This window comes from Zootoca vivipara, chromosome 1, assembly GCF_965207765.1.
Source record: "Zootoca vivipara chromosome 1, rZooViv2.hap1.1, whole genome shotgun sequence".
NCBI lineage: Eukaryota > Metazoa > Chordata > Lepidosauria > Squamata > Lacertidae > Zootoca > Zootoca vivipara.
In genome coordinates, this window is record NC_142582.1 from 123,727,671 (window position 1) to 123,749,315 (window position 21,645).

Below are 21,645 nucleotides of genomic sequence, written 5' to 3' on the forward strand. Positions count from 1 at the left end.
AAATGGCTCTTGGCTGGCGAGCTGCATTGATTCTGCAGCATTGTTGCTCTGAAGCTGTTCATTCTCAACTGTGAACTGCTTTGACCCTTGTAAACTATTTTATTGGGAGCAGGGGTTCTTAGAAATGTGTTTCTCTTTCTAGCCTAGAACCGTGATTTCTGGTGCAAACAGATTAGCAGTGGTACTCTGAACTGAGACCTACTGCACCCAGTTAAACATATTGTGTGTACAAGATTGCAGCCTTAAGGTTGGGTTAGGCTGCGTGAAAACTGTGGCAATGTAAAACTCGACAGCGGCCACAGAACTCGGCATCCAGAGAACCTGTCTCTTAAAAGTAAATGAAGTAAGATTCTAGTTAACCATTTGCCACCCAAAAGCCTGGTGCAAATGGGACTCTGCAGACTGTGAGCTTACTTTCACTTTATCCCTTTGAGAAGCTCTTGCCAAATACCCCTTCCATACTACCTGTCGTATAGGGGGATTTCCCTGCAATGATGAAAGTGGCAAGTGCAGCCTAGTCAATTCTTGGAAGCTCTGCTACAATCTTGTTTAGCATTGACTAACTCTGGGCCGTAACAACAAGGCAGTCACCTTCTGCTAATAGTTGGACTAAGGCTGAATCTACAGTTCCTTAGAAATTCATTTTTTTTTCTGCACAAAGGACATCTCAGGTTGTAAGTTCCGAATGGTCTGGGGCTTTTCATGACGATCCTGCCACTGAAGCTAGTCTTGAAACTTGTAACGACTCGGCCTTTGAACTTTCCTTCAATGTCTCTTCTGGCCAGCCCTGCCCTTAACGAGGTCACCTTTTGGAACTACAGTACAACTAAAGCCCATCAGAAAGTCTGCTTCCTATAACTGGGCACCTTCTTATAACTGGGCACCAGTTGGTTCAGGCATTTGGTTATTATTTGACTCTCTGGAATACCCCATGTAACTCGTTCATCAAGCCCCATGGATGCGATGTGGGGCCAAGGTTTCCTCTGTAGCAGGTATAGGCAAACTCGGCCCTCCAGATGTGTTGAGACTACAATTTCCATCATCCCTAGCCACTGGTCCTGTTAGCTAGGGATGATGGGAGTTGTAGTCCCAAAACATCTGGAGGGCCGAGTTTGCCTATGCCTGCTCTGTAGCCTAGCTAGATTGCTTACCTTTCCTGCCTCTTGCTGCCTCCTTGCTTTTCAAACCACATTGTTTTCTAACTTGGGAACAGTCAGAATCTTGGCGGGAGACACAAGCCAATGTTATCTCAAAGTAAATATTTTCCTTGATATTTTTTTTTGGGGGGGGGTAACTTCATTGCGAGGGTTCCTGGATCAAGGGACACCTCATTGGCTGCCTTGTGTTTGACTGAAACTGATGGTCCCTTGGTGGGAGAGAGCCGTCCTACTAAGTTGCCTCTCTGAGCGGATCACCCATCCACTTCTGAATTGCAGCTGTGTCTCTTCGCCCTGGCTTCTTCGAAACAGGTGGTTATTAGCATCTCATTCCTGCTTTCTATCTCTACTCGCTTTCCACATCTCACCGCCTCTCAACCGCTGTGCCGGTCCAACCCTGTGATGTGGGCTTCTCAGAAAATGTTGAATGGAAACATTTCCTGGAGGAAAAAATTCCCACGCATATCAGAGTAACTTTCATTGGAAATTCTTCTGGTGTCCTAGATTGGCCTTTGGCTGGTGGGTTAGGATTTGAGGTGGGTCGCAACAGCAGCACTACCAGCATACAAATATGGGATAAAAAAGAAGAAGAGAGAAGTAGATCCCCCAAAGTAACCGTATTTTTCCGTGTTCTTGGCTTTTAAAATGTAGGCAGAAATTGGGGGTCGTCTTATACATGGATAGTGAATGCAGAGGGGGGTGAGTGAGTGATGGGAAGCGGTGACCTCCCCCCCAAAAGCACAACAACTCAAGTGATCTCCCCCCCCCAAAAAGCTCAGCAAAAATATTATTTTCTTAATTTTGGCTTCAAAAACGTAGGGGTCGTCTTATACATGTGGGTGTCTTACACATGAGAAAATACGGTATGTTTTGGTTGAAGGTGGGACTATAAAGGTGGACTACTGCCCTAGCAAGAGATCTATTTTAGCATGTTTATTTTGCTTACGAATTATGATGCTTTTGAATTATGGTGCTGGAGGAGACTCTTGAGAGTCCCATGGACTGCAAGAAGATCAAACCTATCCATTCTTAAGGAAATCAGCCCTGAGTGCTCACTGGAAGGACAGATCGTGAAGCTGAGGCTCCAATACTTCGGCCACCTCATGAGAAGAATCCTTGGAAAAGACCCTGATGTTGGGAAAGATTGAGGGCACTAGGAGAAGGGGACGACAGAGAACGAGATAGTTGGACAGTGTTCTCGAAGCTACGAACATGAGTCTGACCAAACTGCGGGAGGCAGTGGAAGACAGGAGTGCCTGGCGTGCTCTGGTCCATGGGGTCACGAAGAGTCGGACACGACTAAACGACTAAACAACAACAACAACATTTTGCTTATATTTAGTAAAGCCAAAAGCTTTGAAACGGCAATGATTTCCTAATACTGTATTGGCAATAGGTTCACAGTTACTAATTAGCTGATGACATTTGTGTTTGTGGGGGGGGGGAATCACCCCCCCCCCCCCAAATAAAGCTCTGGAACTTTTTGTACCCCACACCTCTGCCATTTGTGTCTGAGCTGACCCCGCTGGTGTGTTTAGTCCAGTTGGCCAATGTGAGAACAGGATATTGGACTTGGATGGCGGCCCTTTGCTCTGACCCTGCAGGCTCTTGGGATGTGATGGTGACCACTGACGGCTTTTAAAAGAGACTAGAACAGCTTCCTCCAACCTGGCACCCTCCTGATGTTGCTTCCTATCAGCATGGACTGTAGTTCAGCAACATCTGGAAGGCCCCAGGTCCCCCCATCCTTGGTCTGAATAGCTTGAATGGCTGCTTGCACAGGAGAGACGGGTTCTAGCTTTGCAGGAAGCACTGTGACTGGCATGAAAATGCTGTGGGTTTTTATTAGACTAGGGCACAGTGTTGGGATAGGTAAAGGTAAAGGGACCCCTGACCATTAGGTCCAGTTGTGACAAACTCTGGGGTTGCGGTGCTCATCTCGCTCTATTGGCCGAGGGAGCCAGCGTACAACTTCCAGGTCATGTGGCCAGCATGACAAAGCCGCTTCTGGCGAACCAGAGCAGCACACAGAAATGTCGTTTACCTTCTTCCCGCTTGGAGCGGTACCTATTTAACTACTTGCACTTTAACGTGCTTTTGAACTGTTAGGTTGGGAGGAGCTGGGACCGAGCAACGGGAGCTCACCCCATCGCAGGGATTTGAACCGCCGACCTTCTGATCAGCAAGCCCTAGGCTCTGTGGTTTAACCCACAGCGCCACCTGTGTCCTGTTGGGATAGATGAGGACCAATAAACTTAAGCTTGAACCTTGGAAAGGGGGAGGCACTATGGGTTTGGGGTGCCTGCACCTGGGAGATTGGCCAGTTGCCTGTTCTGGATGGGGTTGGTCTCCTTCTGAAAGAACAGGTTCTGAGGCACCTGAATCCATCTTTGTCACTGCAAGGTCAGCTAGCCTGGGTGACTCGGGATGGTGCGTTTTGCTTGCTAAGTGACCTGCATGGAATTCCTTTTTGCCTATGGCTACCAGCCCTAGTGTTTGAATGCATCATTTGAATTTACTTGTAGCCAGATGGATTTGGTTGATATAGCTTGGGTGGACGTCACTGCTTGTTTTTGCAAATGGGACCTGTTGTTGCGGTCTTCAGACGGTGAACACATCGCCATGTGGGTGAACCAGCGCAATGTAAAAAAGGTGGGGGGAATGATACTGAGAGTAAGAGCTTGGGAAGAGTGGGAAGCAGTTTGAAATTCTCTGTGGGGTGTGTGCGTGCGTGCATTTTCTGCCTTCCTAACAGACTTTGTTTTTCTTCCTCAATCAATTTGCATACATTTGCATTTACTTGTGCCAACTTTCCTTATAGGAAAATTAGCTACAGCTACAGCCAGGAATTGGGAGTTGCTAAGGTGCTGTTATGTGTGCTTTGTTTTGTTTTGAATCGTCAGCTTGACTCGGTAACTATGGGGAAAGGATCCTCTTTCTCTGTTCTGGCTGTGTTCTAAACTGTACTCACTTTTAATCGTAAACGTTGCATACAAATTGGAACCAATAATTAAAAACACCAGTACAGTCATACCAGTACGGTCATACCTCATGTTGCGTTATGCTCTTGTTACGGACTTTCAACTTACGAACGTGGCAAACCTGGAAGTGTTTAATTCCTGGTTCACCGCCTGTGCAAGCTCAGAAGAGGCGCTCTAGTTGCAAACTTTTTGGGGTGCGAACGGCACCCCGAAACGGATTAAGTCTGTGACTAGAGGTACCACTGTAATAACAACAAGCAGTTCATAATAGCCTGCAGCAGAAAATGAAACCAACCAGTCCAGTACCATCTGCAAAATCCGGTACCTTTTATAGGCTATGGCCGTTTCTGATTATCGTACCTTGGCATGGTGCTTCATCTGCCATGTGCTTCATCTGCCTCCAACCCATTTTCTCCTTCCCTTTTTTGGAGTGCTGCAAAAAGTCGGGAAGTCTTAACTGTAGTTTCCCAGAACATCTTAAACCATGGTTTAAATTTGGTTAAAAATCCTGCCTGCTTCAGAATCTGGTAACCACAGTTTCTCAGTTCTAACACAGTGGGAAACTCTGGTTGGTTGCAAATTTTCTAGGTTAATTGCAGCACACTTGAGGGGAAGGGGCTGCATGCGTAGACGCAAGATTCTTCACATTTTTGGTTGTTAAGCTGTGGTGGGGATTTCCTAGGAAATTTTGAGTTGGGAAATTTTCCTGGGCGAATTGGAGCAGTTTGCTTCAGGAACAGTTATTTTGTGTGTATTGGAAAGCTTTCTGGTGGCGTAGAGTGATCTAGTTTAGCATATCTATCTTACTTAGCTTAAAGAAAACTTAAAAATTTTGAAACCGCCAAACTCTCTTAATATTTCTTTGTGGGTGGCATCCGTTCATTGTCACCAATGAACTTATGAAATGGGGAAATTGCCAGTGGAAAAATAAAGCACCACTAGAAAAGTTTCTGTTACAGAAAATGTTCAGCCAAGGTATAATTGAACTGATTGGATATCAGCCTAAATTGCCAAGGCTGAATCCAACCTCTCTGGGTTTGAATCTTCTGAATTTTATCAGTGACCGTAGGCTAGTGATGGTCAGCTGTGGCCCTCCAGATGTTGCTGAAGTCCAGCTCCCATCATCCCTGGCAGTTGACCACTGACCAGGCAGACTGGGGCTTAGGGAAGTTGTAGTAAGCATCCAGAGTCCCACACATTCCCTATCTCTGTCCAGGGCAAACTAGCTCCACTTTTCCTTTGCTCTCCATCAGCAGTATGGGAATGAGGGTACCACCACTGGCAAGGCTCTGTTAGATGTGAAGACAATCCTAGCTAGGATGGATTTAGTGCCCATAACACTTCTGTGTTGGACAACCATGAATGTGAAGGTTTATATATGGGAGAACAACATAGCCTTAAGCAGTTTTAGAGAACAACCCACTCAGTAACGATTTTCTCACAAATCAGAGAGGATGAATGTGGCTTTGTCTGCTTTAAGACTTTGTACTTAGACTTAAAATTATGGGGACAGTTCCTGGTGGAATCTCAGAAACCCAAAAGAGTGGGGTGGGAAACAGCTGAGCAGGGACTGGTGGTCAGGCTGTGGTGTTTTGGGAGCTACCAGAGCTTCCTGCCCTTCCCCATGAATCACAGTAGAAAAAAATATTTTATTATTATTTATTTCAACTATTTATAGGAGCATAGGAAACTGCCTTAACACTGAGTCAGACCATTGGTCCGCCCCAGCTTAGTACGGTCTACACCAACTGGCAGCAGCTCTTCAGAATTTCAGACAGGCCACCATTCAGGTTCTCCCTGGAGATGCCAGAGTTGGACCCTGGATGATCTTCTGCTTGCAAAGGAGATGCTGTGTGTGTGCCTACACACACACACACACACACACACACACACAGCATACTGCTTTATCATCTTTCTAAGTGGTTATCAACCAAATTTCTAAGAGGGTTGGGTAAAAATTAGAAAAACCCGCAGTGGATAAAATAAATTAAATTAGTCATAATAGCATATTAAATTTGTGCAAAGCAAGCAAGCATATGGGAATTATTGCACATTCAGACAGGTTGCAGAACCCCAGCTTGTACACAAATCTGGGTGTTCTTCAAAGTCTCCACCGTCCACATCTTCCTCCCCACCGTGGCCCGTTCCCAGTATCTGTGCCGTTTTCGCCTCTCCAGATCTGTTCCTCAGTTCCATCCCAGGAAAAAAAAAGACAAATCATTTGACTTTGGAATCTCATTGGTGTGTGTGTGTTTGTGTGTGTTGCACTTGCAAATGTGCCGAAAGTAAACATATGCTAGTTTAATCTTCATGTTTCTGGGCTCTATTGGTACAGAGTCCAAGCAGTCCTGCTGTGCTTAAACATAGGCTATCTCATGTGGCAAGTGACTCATTGCTTGGTTTTTGTGTGGCTTTGAAAGGCAGGTGAGGGTTCTGGGTTTTGTTTTGTTTTTTTAAGCCGATTTCGGAAAACAATTTTTTCGTGACTGTTGACAGCTTTGCAGCACCTAATGGATAAGATCACAAGCTGACAGCGGATGCTGAAACTTCAGTGGCATTGTTTTACCTCCCTATTTCCAAGTACAGAAAGAATAAAGTTGCATTGTAGTCATATTGGGACTGGGCCACTTCCCGGTAGATTACTGAAAGGGACCTGGCAGCTGAAACGCATCAGGGAGATGGATTCTAACCTAACTTTTTTTGCCAACAGGGTAGCATTCCTTTCTCCAAAGAGACTTACGCTTTTTGTTGTCTTTCTGCAAATCCTTGCTTTGTGAAAGACTAGAATTGGTGGATGCAAGGTTAGGCAAGTGCCCTTCTGCCTGGTTTGTCCTACCCGGTAATTTATGGGTCTCCAGTGTGCTGCCTAAAGGGCACTTCATTGGCATCCACCAGTAGTTGAGATTCCTGCATTGCAGGGGGTTGGACTAGATGACCCCTGGGTACCTTCCAACTCTTAAGATTCTGTGATTTAAAACACACTGGGAGCCTTCCAGCAGGGCAGTTTGATGGTTGATGGCCCTGTTGGGTGAGTGGGGAGTCTAGCCTTGAGCAAGCATTACTGACCATTTCTCCTTTGCTTTGGCAAAGTTTAAAGGCTAGGCCAATGTTAAAATTCGTTCCTAGGCAAATCTGCACTTTTTCCAGTACAAGGTCTTAATTCCAGAGGTCTCTCCTCTTTCTGGCTGATACGGTCTGTGCTAGTATCGAGGCTGCTTCTGTATTTTGCCTGACCGCTTGAACATGCAGGAATCCCCAAACTATTATGTCAGCTTCCCCTGTTTGCATTGGGGCGGTTCTCCTTCTCTGTTTTCGTGTGTATTTTCCATTGCATCGTGTGTGTGTGTGTGTGTGTGTGTGTGTGTTTGTTTGTTTAACCAAAAGAGCTTTGGTCCTGGCTCTGTATTTATAATGGTCTTTGCATCTTTTATTTCAGGAATAGCTGAGAAAGGGGAAAGAGGAAGACGGGGAGAAAGAGCTCAATTTCTGTGTACCGCTGTAGGCAAACGTCTGTCTGGCTTCCATCGCTGGGTCGAGGGGGAATTTGCCATTATGAATGAAGTCGCAATAGTGAAAGAGGGCTGGCTCCACAAACGAGGTAAGTACTGTCCCCCCTCCCCTTCTCCACCTTTGCTGAAGCTAATTAGTTCGGGGTCAGTGCCTGGATGCGGGATAACTTATGCAAGTCGCAAGTAAACTGCCTTGGGTTCTTTGGTTGAGGTGTGTGATGATAGGAAAGTAAGACATCAGTGTAAGAAAATAAATAAAATCGGGAGAAACCTGGTCTAACGGAGTCACCCAGTGTAGGCCCCGCTATGCATTTAAAACAGTCATGGCTTTCCCCCCAGAGAATTCTGGGCATACTGTTGTTTGTTACGGGTGCTGCGAGTTGTATGGGGAACCCATTTCCCAGAGTTCCCTGGGAAGAAGGATTGATTGTTAAACCACTGAGAATTGTCGCTGTGTGAGCAATCCCCTAGTAACTCCCTTAAACAACTGCGGTTGCCAAGATCCTTTGGGACTGTTTAAAGGGGTATGATATTGCTTTAAATGTACAATGTGGATGGGGCCTTAGAGGAGGGTTGCCATATTTCAAAAAGTTAAAATCTGAAATAGACAGTAGAAAAGGGGAACAGAACAATAACAAAAGTTATTGAGCAGCTTTTTTGGGGGGGCAAAGTTGTCGAGCTTTTTCTGCAAAAGTGCAAAAAATAATAATGCAGCTTTTTGAGCTATTTTTATAAACATTCGTCGAGCTCTAGACTTCTGACATGGGTCGCCGTGCACCCATATTTTCCCGGACATTTTGGCGATTTATGCCCAGACTCTGCTTGCGACTGCAGTATTCTGGCTGTGTCCAAGGAATTCCGAACATATGGCAGCCTGACCTTTGTGGCTTCCAAATGTTTGCCAAGAGATGGGTGTTTCTGGTTCTGTATGTAATGGTTACAGGTTTTTTTTTTGTTTAAGAAAACTGATATACATGAAATACACCATGTCCAGAATTTTTGGCTGTGCATTTGTGAGTTTGAATAGCACCTTCCTTTGAATGGCGCTAATCGTCCGTCCGTTGTAACATGTCTCCTTTGACGCAAAGCATTGTGGGAGAAGGTTGGTAAACGTATCTGACAGATTGTGCACCGGGAGGGATGCTTTTCTCTCTTACATACATAGTTCCGTGCTGCAGCCGATAACCCAATCTGACTCTTTTGAAGGAGACCCATAACTAGTGCTGGAAGTGTTGAGGGCATATTTCAGCAACACATTCTTCCTGGGAGAAAAAGCAGTCATGTGAAGGTCCTTGATTAAGAATGGCCATCTGCTATAGGGAAGACCCGGGGTGCTTGCAAACATTTGCTGCTGGTGCAGTTGGGGTCTTGGTTACCAGATTAGTAGCTTTTTGTACAAAATAGTTCCTGTGATGATGAAAGAAAAGTAGAAAGTTTAGTTGAGTTGATGAGGAATGTTCTAACAGGAGAAAACTCTGTGCTTTGGGGATCCATGTCTATTGACATCAGACAGGCACCACCCCCTGTGCACTTTATGGTGCCTGCTAAAACATTTTTGTTTTAGGCAACCCCATCCAGACATGTAGAATGTTGACGTGTGCTTCAATCCGGTTTTGAGTGTCAAGGAGCCTTGGTTGGCTTCTGATAGCTGGGTTGACTAGCCCTATGGAGCGTTGTCTGTCTCAGAAAGGGACCCACCTCTTGCCCACAGTACACCCAGTGTTTGAAATTCCCCAGGCGTGTTTTGCTACTGGCGCAGGTCCACTTGCAGCTACGTGGAGGTTTCTGGGCGCCAGGTTGGTGGCCACAGTTTAAAAACCTCTGCCTTAGTCCGTAGTTAATATCATTTCCATTTCCACTGTGTTTCTCCTTGCATACTGAATTGGTGTGGGAGCAAGCTGCAGTCAAGCAATGTAGTTGAGATCATGGAATCATAGAATCGTAGCGTTGGAAAGGACCCCAGCGGTCATCTAGTCTAACCCTCTGGCGAATAGACATTCTGTTGTGGTCACCGTAACCCACGCTTAAGGTGCTTATATATCTGAGTTTCTAACACCGCATGTTTATGGAAAACCCAGCATTAAGTCATAGATAGGCTATCAACCCCTGCGGTGAGCTCTTATTCTGAGAGTTAATGAACTTTAGGGTGGGATTTGAACCCAGTTTTTCCAAATCCTGATCTGGCGCACTCAGTATTATGCTGTTCTGTTTTTTCCCAAGCTTTGCCTTGGAGACTGCACATGCTCATTTAACTCTTGTTCCTGGTTTCAGCAACAACTTGTCTTGCAATACGATATTTTAATTTTGTGCTAACACTGTCAGGAATTGTGGCCTGCGTTTACCTTTTGTTTTTTTTTCTGCTGTTTTTCTGAGTGCGCCTTTTTAATAGTGGCTTTCCGTTCACAACAATGCCTCTGTAAAAATATACTTGGAGTGCAAAAAAAACAAAAACAAGAACCTGGCTGGCTTTTGAAAAGAGCATCAAGGTTTTCAAGTGCACCGACCACAGGATGTTTCCAAAACCAGTGTCTGATATTTTGAGCTTGTGAAACATGCTTAGGCTATAATTACAACAAGGAAAGCTTACAGAAAGAAAATACAGATTATGAACGGTGGGTTGTACTCAGTGTTAGTCATGCTTGAAATGAATGGACAAGGCTAACTTAGTTCCATTAGAATTAATGGGTAGAACCTATTTGGCTGCAACTCTGTATGTTTGTTAAAATTATCTCCCTTTGAAAGGAAAACAAACCAGTGAACTGAGCCACTGGTGTTTCATTTTTTTAAGATGCCCTCATCTGAACAGTATAGCGTATTTGCTGTTTTAATTGAGTTCTTCATCCAGTTACAGCTTTATTTAGAGAGCTGCTTTGGTTTACAATTCAGGTTGCAAAATGCTTTGGAACTCTTGTGAATGGGAGGCACTTAAGCTTTTTGTATATAGGGCAGATGTGGGGAACCTTGAGGCCTCCAGATGTTACCAAACTACAACTCCCGTCATCCCTGGCCATTGGCTTTGCCAGCATGGGTTGATGGCAGTTCTGGTTCAGCGACATTTGAAGGGCGAAATGTTCCCCACATGAGTGTTGGTATTTAATGGACTAGCATGCGGAACTCACTTTTTTTTTTAAAAAAAATACCTTTTAGTATGTGGCTCAAAGGCATACAAGCTTCAGGACCATGCTAAGTTTCCCAAGCTCCCCTCTGGAGCCTCATCAAGTCTCTAGTTCTCATTGCTGTGCAAGTTACTTCAAAAATCTAGGATAGTATGCTGGAAGGATGTTTGTTTGCGCTGTAAAATCTAACTTTTTTATTTTCTAAGATTTCATGAGAGGGAGCTACTCTTACCCATTGATCCGTCTATTCAAGTTAGTAAGTTGAAAACTCATCGGACAACTTGGCTTGCCCCCATCTGCCAGAAGATTGATAGGCCATGTGAATTTCATATCTGAGTTCAGGAATGCAGTGGCTGTGTTCCTCTAAGCATATTGCAGAATTATATTTCGGAGCGCAGCCGTATTAAGAGGTTTCCACTGTGGCCTCCCATGTGCTTTTCCCCTGCACTAAATGGAGAAATGAAATGAGACTCCTTCCTCTATGTCTGTCTTGGTAGTTCCTGGCAGAGGCATGAGTCAGTCACTTAAAGGAAGTGCTACTTCCAGGACAGCAGATGTTTTGTTTGTGGAAAGTCCAGTCATCTCCCTGACCTCAAGCCAGAAGCTTGCAGATCTCATGAATGAACTCTTCAGCTTTCAATGGGTGTTGAGTAGCCCTGTGACCCTAATTGCAATAGCCTGGGGTTTAGTCATCTGCAAATACAGCAGCAGCTATTACCAATAACTTCCTCTGTTTCTCTTGGGGAATGTAGAGCGCATAGCAGAAGCTGTGACAAGGGGAAGGGAGGGTCAGCATTGCCAGGAGCATAGGATGTTGTCTTGTACAGGGCAGACCATTGCGCCAGCTAATAATACAGTGGTGCCTTGCTAGAAGGAAAAGGAAGCGCATTGGAAGCATTTATCGAATGGTAGGCTACAAACAACTTAGTTAACGAACAAGACACACTCTTCGAATATAAACTCTCTGCAAATCAGAAACATAGTCCAGTAAAAAATTAGGCAAATGCTTGATGGTGGTGAGGAATGGTAGGTGAAGAACATTTTTGAGGACAAGTTTATAAAGGTGGTGGGGAGGTCATTCTTCAGTCAGTACGGTATGTGGGACAGAGAACCTGTCGGGGTGGGCGGAAGAAGAGAAAGGAGTTGCACTGAATGCACTAGAAGACTTTGATCTTGTGGCTTTGTTGCTCTTCTGTTCCAACACTCAAATCGACCTTTTGGTGGTGGGCAGGATGCTGGGAGATATCAGCTGAGGGCCAGATCACAGAATGCTCTGGTCATGGCTTGGCTTGATGCATCAGGTTTTTTTAGTACAGTACTGTAAAGGGTAATTCTTGTCAAAAACTTCTGCTTAACCATTGGAGGTAGTCGATGTTGGCAAGGACACACCTCGACTCCCGTCTTTATGCGTACCCCTAATGGAAGGGGTGGGTAACCATTGGCCCTCCAGATGTTGCCAGACTCTTAACTCCCACCCTCCCCACTCAGGATAGCCAGTGATCAGGGGGGTGAGAGTTGTACAACATCTGGAGGACCACAGTAGCATGTGGTGCCAGTAATATCTTCACCAGGGGTAGGGGGAACCTCTTGCCCTCAAGATATTGTTGAACTGCAAATCCCATAATCTCTTGATGATAATAATAAATAACAACAACAACAACAACAATAACACAGTGAGATAGGTTAAAGCTTAAATGAGCAAGTTAAGTCACAAAACATCTGATGCTGAGAGTAACAATTAATACTGGACGCAGAGGGAGGCAGCCATCAATAGACACAGTCTACCTCAATTCTGAGACAAAAGGGTTTGGAGTCAGTCTTGAGGCACTAAGGACAGGAGTGTGTACACTTCAGACATTTTGTATTTTCACTGCCTTTTTCTAGAACCCCAAGATTTACCAACCCCACGTGCAAAAGCCGCAGAGTTAAAGAACAGGTTGCCTTCAAATGCATTCTGATCCTAGGATTTTGTTTTCAGTGTCAGAAGAGAACTCAGCTCTTTGTCGCCCTTTCTCACAGAAGCCTGCTCCACCTTAGCTTTCGTCTTTAAGAATGGTTTGTGGTTTCAAGTCTCCTTCCTTGCAGGCTTCCTATAGGCATCTGGTGGGCCCCTGTGAGAACAGGATGCTGGAATAGGTGGGCCTTTGGTCTGATCCAGCACAGCTCTTCCTATGTTCCTTTGTCCTTATGACTGCTGTATGTCCTCTGACTTTAATTGTCCTGTATTTTTTATTTGTTTGGTGTATCTTGTTATTGTACACCATCTGGGGACGCTTGCGTGACCGGCAGTAGATGAGTAATTGTAATAAACAAATTTTCAGATGGGCGAGTTATTTTGCTTCGGAGTCAGGAACCCTTGCTGATCTAATGCAAGCCACCCAGAGATCTACCAGCACATCCTATCCGAACCTGTGCTGATCGGTAGGGTTAGGCACTAACATAATGCACCACACTTCACTCAGTGTTCGAAATTAGCCAGGCGCATTTTGTACCTGGTTATCGGCCTCTTGCGACCAAGTGAAGATTCCTGGGTGCCGGGACATCTCCACCATGCCTGGGGATCATTGGATGAGGGCCGGTTTTCACACTCTTAATACCACATCCTGTAGATTTCTATCAGTTATATTTTATCTGCACAATCGGAATGAATTTCAGGTACCAAAATGTTTTTCCTGTGCAGCCTGAACAAGAGCGGTGAGCGACGTTACAGTTAATTGTTGTCGCGTTGTCTTCACTTGCCCCCACCCCACTGCCCTGCTCACAGTTGTGGAGAATATTCTTAACATTATGAACGGTCTTGTGTCACCATTAAGAAAAAAGAGGTCGGAATCAGCCGATAAGTATGTGGGCTGTCCCTGGATCAAGTGACTTTTCTTCTTTAAGTTCTCAAAGCTCTTAACCTAGCTCAAGTTTGGCATCTGAAATAGCCAGATGGTTAACTGAGAATCAATCACACACAGTCTTAAAATAAGACTTCAGAGTTGTCCTGCCCCAAAATGACAACTAGATGTTCTGTTTTGGCGTCTGTAACCTTGGTTTAAGGAGCCGTTTGGTGTCCAGCTTATTCTGGATCTACACATCCTTCCACAGTGGGGACATTGGTTTACAGGCGGGAGTTGATCATGGTGTGGATTTGCCAAGCGTGCCTTCCTCTTAGCACACTTCACTTCACTTAATGCAGCAAATGTCAAGAGCTTTGTGTGAATAATTAACAGTCTGGAAGAGCTGTAGCTCAGTGGGCTGGGAGAGACCTCTATCTGAAATCCTGGAGATCTGCTGGCCAATCAGTGTAGACAAAACTGAACTAGATTGTTCAACAGTCTGACAGTTTCCTAAGGATCTAGCTAGACATTTTGGGCATGGCAGCACAGAGACAACCTAGTGAACTTTCACATAGAAGAGGGCAAAGACATCTTCTTTGCTGTTCCAGAGGGCTTAAGCTGCAGGAGATCTTGGTTGAATGCAATGAGAAACCTCTTGACTGGACCACAAGGCCTATCTAGCCCTGCATCCTGTTTCCAGTGGCCAAGCAGATACTTACAGAAAGCTTGCAGACAAGACATGAACATGGTAGCCCTTTCCTGCTCACATGCCCTTAACTGGAAGGGGCAAGGGTGGTGAAGAGAAGGAATAAATTTGGCTAATTTGCATTGGAAGGTTTTCTGTTTGCATTGGAAAAATTTCTGCTGCCTTAGAGAGTGAACTAATTTAGCATGTTTATTTTACTTTTATTTGGTAAACAAAGCTAAAAATAAAGCACACCATGTTGATTTATATTTGCTTTTATTTGCACCAATATGACACAAAGCATATGAATTTTTTTGGGGTGGTGGTGGTGGAAATGAAGGCACGCTTAATATGGTTTAAATGTTAAATTGCGTAGACAATTTTATTAAAATGCTTGCGAACATTTAAAGACAATGCTAGGGACGGTTACCTGAGAAATATTAAGTACAACTTTGAAACTGCCAATATTGCCTAATATTTTATTTGCAGTTGGTGGTAAACTTTCTACCTCATGTTGTGTGATAGGACTCCTTTGCATCTATGCATTGTATAATAATCCTGAAAACAGGATTATTATATAATTATGCTACAGTGGTACCTCGGTTTACAAACACAATTGGTTCCGGAAGTCTGTACTTAACCTGAAGCGTACTTAACTTGAAGCGAACTTTCCCATTGAAAGTAATGGAAAGTGGATTAATCCGTTCCAGAAGGGTCCGCGGAGTACTCAACCTGAAGTGTACTTAACCCGAGTTATGAGTGTAATTGGTTCCGGAAGTCCGTACTTAACCTGAAGCGTACTTAACCTGAAGCGAACTTTCCCATTGAAAGTAAAGGAAAGTGGATTAATCTGTTCCAGACGGGTCTGCGGAGTACTTAAACTGAAAATACTCAAACCGAGGTGTACTTAAACCGAGGTATGACTGTACAAGTATGGTAGTAGTCTTACCTCTTCCTTAAAGATAGAATTATAAATTAGTTCTGGAAGAAACTACGGAGTAGTCTTTGTCAACCTGGTGCTCTCCAGATGTTTTGAACTGGGGTTGATGGGAGCTGTAGCTCAAAACATCCAGAGGTGAAGGCTGCTCTAGACAAGTGCTTCTTCTCAACCTTTTTGGTCTGGCACCTACAAATCCAAATTTGCTTGTTATGATGACTCATCACATTATTGCCACGTGAATTGTGGACCTTAGGTCTTCGGCAGCTGTGTTTGGTGCATTTTCACTTCTAGTTGGCCCTATTTTTTAACCATTACTCGAGCCTTCAAAGCAAAAACATTTACTAATACAGTATGTGCTTACAAAATTATTCGCAGTTCCGTTTCTCAAAATGTGAGAACAGCAACCACCTGAATGAAGGATATTGCTTCATAAACTGTGTTGCTGTGGAGATTAAATGAGGAGGGGGAAGAGACATGTATATCAATCAATTAAATATAATGAACTATTAACATTTGTAACATTTTTGTTATTGATGAAGTCTATTTTGGCAAGTGTCAGTTGAATGGCTGAGCCGATCAGAAGGCCAGCGGTTCAAATCCCCGCGATGGGATGAGCTCCCGTTGCTTGGTCCCAGCTCCTGCCAACCTAGCAGTTCGAAAGCACGTCAAAGTGCAAGTAGATAAAAAAGTACCGCTACAGTGGGAAGGTAAACAGCGTTTCCGTGTGCTGCTCTGGTTCGCCAGAAGCGGCTTTGTCATGCTGGCCACATGACCTGGAAGCTGTACGCCGGCTCCCTCGGCCAATAATGCGAGATGAGCGCCGCAACCCCAGAGGTATCCATGACTGGACCTAATGGTCAGGGGTCCCTTTACCTTTTAACCATAGTGCAGATTGTTGTCAGATGTACTCTTATTATTATTATTATTATTATTATTATTATTGCTGTATTTTGTCTTCACAGCAGTCAATGCTGGAAAACCTGTTTTGTAAAGTTATGCACAGTACTACCAAACATCAGCAGCACAGATAACTGCTCCACCAGCAAGCTTCTGATTCTCAGTGGTAGCAGCTAAAATTTGGTAATCACATTTCCAAAAATTTATCTTTGAAGGTCTTACTGCACGACATTTCAATGAGTTCCTTCTCTTTTTTTTGGCAGACAAAGACAACTTCATGACATCAGTTTCAATTGGGTTTTGCTTGCACCCGCTCAGAAACCAGTAGACAAATTTCCCATGTAGTAAGTCCCAAGTGGCTGATGGTTGTTTGCTTAATGCTTGTTTGCTTAATGCTAGCTTTTAATCTCATATGGTTTATCTTCCCGTGAAACCTGAAGTTCTGTCACGCATGGGAAAGTTATCTGTTGTTCCCTTTCAAACCCTAACTGCCCAGAGCTCCATTTTAATCGTGAAACCTCCCAACTTCTGCTACACGAGTAAAGAGGTTTTCTTCCCTACCTTGTCAACTAATTCAGCCTAACCAAACGTGTTGGCCAGGTATACTGATTTCGCTAGCCAGCCTGTGTTGACCAAATGATTTGGAACAAGACTCTGACCCCACCCCACCACGACAGGCAGTAAACCTTTGTGTGAAGCAATAAGTATACACATTCGAAACCCATCCCTGAACGTAAGATGTCACATAAAAGTACATTGAAGCAAACTGGCTTTGCTAAAGTTTATACTTCCTAACGCCTTTTCATGTCCTGCGTGAAGTACTGCACCTAACTCTTTGGCTGCCGATGCTTCACAATTTATGAAGCAGTGATAAGATACAGCATTGGGATCTACATTTATAACTCGCCGTATTAACCGTCAATGTTGACTTGCCATTGCTGCCGTTCCATCTGTGGTGGCACCAACACACTTAAACCAGTCCAAACCACTTTCAGTCGCCAGCTTCTCTTAACAATCGAGAACTTTTCTTCCGTGGTTTGTGTTGGCACCTCTGAAACTTGCTTCCTCAATAACCGCATTGACGGGATTAACAAAGCGTACCTAAATCGTAAGTGTTGAGCAATTTGCAACATCAGCTGAGTCATCTCAACTGTATTGCAAAGTAGTTTTCAACATCTATCGATTAACTGTTCATTCACAGTATCTGGCATTGCAGGAATTTGATGGCTGCTGTCGTTATTCGAAAGAGGAACGGCATGCATCTCGCTCACCGTGTGCTCTCCTAAGACTTAGAACCGTAGAGTTGGAAGGGATCCCAAGGGTCATTTAGTCCAGCCCCCTGCAGTGCAGGAATCTCACTTGTTTTCAACAGTGTCTACAGCAGATAGGAAAGTAAGCTCTTTGGCTGAAGTGTGTGGCTTCTTCACTCTTCCTGTAGGTAGAGCTACCTGCAAATATCCTTTCAGTACTGCAGAATTTATGGGAGCCATTTTCACAAGCGATCGCTTGCTGCCATTTCATTAGGTGATGTTTGCTGGGAGAACTCAGTTGGTTTTGTTGTGGGTTCACTGTGCTAGGTTTTCTGGTGTCATTTCAGCTTTGAGGGTTTCCTACTAACCTTAGCCAGCACTTCTCAACAAAGTACACGTTGTGGTGTTTTAGCTCGATCTTCTGGACCAGCGTGAACAAAACCATACTTTAGATAAGATTATATCGTACGTGCATTTTGGGCCCTTGTCACCAGTGCACAATGTCTTTGTGGCTGGCTTATATGCTAAATCCTTGTTGTCCTCTGGATCTGAACCACTGCTAGTGCTGACAAAAGACCAAGCAAGACCTATGTTCAGGAGGATTTCTGCATTTCAGATACTTTTTTTTTATCAGCAGCCAGTAAAGGTGAAGATACTATTTCTTATTTTGACTAGGCAAACTTCAAATCACTTGTAGCTAACTCTGGGCTTCTCCAGTTTTCACAAGGATTGCCTCATATCTGCAGCTCGGCGGGTGGCTTAATCTGGTTCATTTGCTTTTTTTTTTAAAAAAAATTCTTTTTACCATTTCCCTAAGTTGCATATCAAACATAACTAATCAAAAATTTAACAAAAGCAACAAAAAAGGACCATAACCAACTGAACAAAATCAGAAACGAAAATATTAAGAGGTTTTTATGCACAGACAGTGCAGAAAAAATTCTGATAGATGCAGAGATGCAGTGTTTAAATAAATAAAAAGAGAAAACAAATATCTAAACAAGGCCATGTATTGGAGTAGACCCTAGGGATACTGGTTCAGTAGGGCCTGCAGTACAGATTTTCAGTTTTGGCTGCTGCTAACCCGGAGGCAACGGGACAGTTTTTGAGATTATATGGTATCATTGTTTGGGTGCTGGTGAGCTCTGGATTGGGGGACAAATGTACAGCTTTCTATTCTTTTCTTTTCTTTTTAAAGCAGGATAACCCCGACCTTTCTCTTTTCCTGACTAAAAACATCCTCGTACAGTCAGATACAGGTCTTGGCTCATGCTTTTCCTAGCTGGCAAGGAACGTGAAAAGCCTTCAGCAGCAGCCCTTAGTCCTGGTTCTACAAAGTTCTTATCTACTCTACAGGGAAGATGCACAGTTAGTTCCCTCTCGGATTAGAAAGAGATCACAGGACAGGCCACAACTCTTTCTTTGGGGCCTTTAGGTTCCTCAGTTTATCATCACAACTACCTTGTGGGGTGGGTTAGTCTAGTCCATTGTGGCCCAGTGAGCGTCTTGGCTAAGTGTGTACTCGGACCCTGGTTTGCCAGCTCTTACACCATTGGTAGCTAGTCCCCTTGGCATATGGAGTCCAAAGAGTGCCCCTGCCCACTCCACCTTCCCAGTGCCTTTGCTGATGCTTCTGTGGCATGCCCCGGGGGTACCCCCTCAGTTCCCCTGGGGGAATTGGCTCTGCCTGTTGGTCCTAGCTGTTGCCATGCATGGACCATAGAACACTCCCAACATTTTTGTGTTTTGTAGCTGAGCGACAAAGAGCATTTGCATGGGTTTGAAGGTCCATGGTTCAATGTCCAGCATCACCAGGTAGAGATGGGAATGGCCGGTAATCGGACTCTATATAAAAGTAGCTTTCCACATTTCCATATTCCCTGCATAGAGACCTGCTTGTTTTAGGGATGGGAGTTGTCCTCTTTCTGAATTTCTGGAGAGGTGGTGTTGCTAATGACTGTAGACAATACTGAGCTAGAAGGACCATTGGTCTGTATAAGGCAGTGTATTATTTTCCTGAGTATTGCAGTGGAAAATAGCTAGAGGTGGGTAAACTATATCTTAGGCACAAATATATGTGCTAACCCATGGTCAGTTGGCTTCTGTGTGAGTCTGGAACTACTTCTAGTCTTCATCTGACTTGCTCCATAGCCAGAATCTCCCCAGAATACCAAGAGGACATTCAGGAGCAATCATGTCAACTGGTGTGGTGTAGCGGTTAGAGCAGTTGTTCTCTGGGCCACATTTTCAGAATAAAAATTTGCTAGTGCTGCAACAAATTTTTTTATTGATGAGAAATGCATTGGAAAACAAAAATACTGAACATTCTTCCTGGCCAGATTTCCATGTTTTAAACAACAGGTGTATTTTCATCTTGTTTGAAAATCCCCACTTGGCGATGAAGCTCACTAGGTGACCTTGGGCCATTCATGGGCTGTCAACCTAATCTACCTCACAGGGTTGTTGTGAAGGCAAAATGGGGAGAACTATGTAACTAGAAAATTTCCCCAGAGCATTCAGGAACATGTCAGGCTCCATTGCTCTCTTGAGTGTGGGCCATGCTGGGCAACAAGGGTGGTCAGTAGACCAGTAGCATCCCCACCCTGTCTCTTTGGCCCAGCTGCAGACCCTCTTAAGCCCATCCCAAGATAAAAAGCTTTCCTGCAAACAATATCCATGTATGAACTAAAGTGGAGAAGGAAGCAGTAAATGCAGATTTTTTTAATTGGATAAAGCACAGCCAGTGATCTAAAACATTGGTAGTGCTAAGGCTACATTGGGTCTGTTGGTGCAAGGATTTTTTTCTTGCGTGATGAAACTTGCATGATGAAACCTTCCCATCTCCTCCTTCCACATATCCCTAAATCCGTTCTGGGTTTCCCTCCAAAGGAGATTTGGGGACTTTACCGGGAGATCCCTTTGCACTAGTTCAAGAGGCTGTTCGGTGACAACACAATAACATCAAAAAATGAACCAGGCCTGATGCAGATTTAGAGCTGAATTCTACAAAGCTTTCCTAAGCTGAATTGCCAGTGCCTATGAGTTAGCTCTGTAACTGCTGCTGTATTCATATTTTTTCAGATTAATGGAATATGAACCAAGTGTTACCACTTTTATCTACAAATAAACCTCAAACAGGATCCCGCTTCTAGTTGTTGTTGTTGTTTAGTCGTTTAGTCGTGTCCGACTCTTCGTGACCCCATGGACCAGAGCACGCCAGGCACTCCTGTCTTGCACTGCCTCCCGCAGTTTGGTCAAACTCATGTTCGTAGCATCGAGAACACTGTCCAACCATCTCGTCCTCTGTTGTCCCCTTCTCCTAGTGCCCTCAATCTTTCCCAACATCAGGGTCTTTTCCAAGGATTCTTCTCTTCTCATGAGGTGGCCAAAGTATTGGAGCCTCAGCTTCACGATCTGTCCTTCCAGGGAGCACTCAGGGCTGATTTCCTTCATAATGGATAGGTTTGATCTTCTTGCAGTCCATGGGACTCTCAAGAGTCTCCTCCAGCACCATAATTCAAAAGCATCAATTCTTCGGCAATCAGCCTTCTTTATGGTCCAGCTCTCACTTCCATACATCACTACTGGGAAAACCATAGCTTTAACTATACGGACCTTTGTCGGCAAGGTGATGTCTCTATGTCTTATAATTCAGTTCCACTTTTAAAAAGTTGTTTAGATAGCAGCCTGCCACTGGCAACCCAGTGAGCATTATTGCTCAGTGAGAAGTGGGTCTTCCAGATCCCCACCCTCCATTCTAGCTTAATAATTAAACGCAAAACCTACTGGGTTTGGGATGGCGGGGGGGGGGGGAGAGAAGGAAAAAGTGCTCCTTTTACTTGGGAGCAGGGAAATGAAGTAACCCTGCAGTATAATGGGCTTTTGTGACTACTGTGCCAAAGTTATGGTAAGAATTTTGTAGGTTTTCTGGCTTCTGGAACAGTTCCTTCCTCTGTTACAACTTTTTCCAGCATTAAAAGCACACGAGAGTAGAATAGCTTATTTTTCCTTTTCTTTCTTTTTTTTTAAAAAACAGAAAGTACTCAGCCAACGGACAAGGCAAACATTCAAGTCTAAAACGAAACCGGCCATTCACATGACGCAGCTAGTTTGGACATAAACATACTGTTGTTGGTCTTTGCCCTGCAGGATAAATCCTTTGGACTTCCTGCACCCTTCAGAAAGCGAGCCGCTGCTGTCCTTGGAAGAGCAGAGCAAGCGTGGGCCTGTGAAACTTGGGTGGGGAACTTTGCTGAAGAACAAAAAACCCTCTTCTGTAGTTTCTCCG

At 44.3% G+C, this 21,645-nt stretch overlaps 1 protein-coding gene across 9 annotated transcripts in view; it reads left to right on the forward strand.

The window, feature by feature from the left end:
* Window positions 1-21,645, forward strand: part of AKT1 (AKT serine/threonine kinase 1) — a 101,389-nt gene that overhangs the window by 11,592 nt on the left and 68,152 nt on the right. For all 9 annotated transcript variants that reach the window (XM_035104871.3, XM_088673615.1, XM_088673624.1 and 6 more), the window contains one exon: window positions 7,575-7,736. In XM_035104871.3, the coding sequence (XP_034960762.1) occupies window positions 7,691-7,736 (46 nt within the window). In that variant the 5' untranslated portion in view covers window positions 7,575-7,690. The remainder of the gene's footprint in view (window positions 1-7,574; window positions 7,737-21,645) is intronic.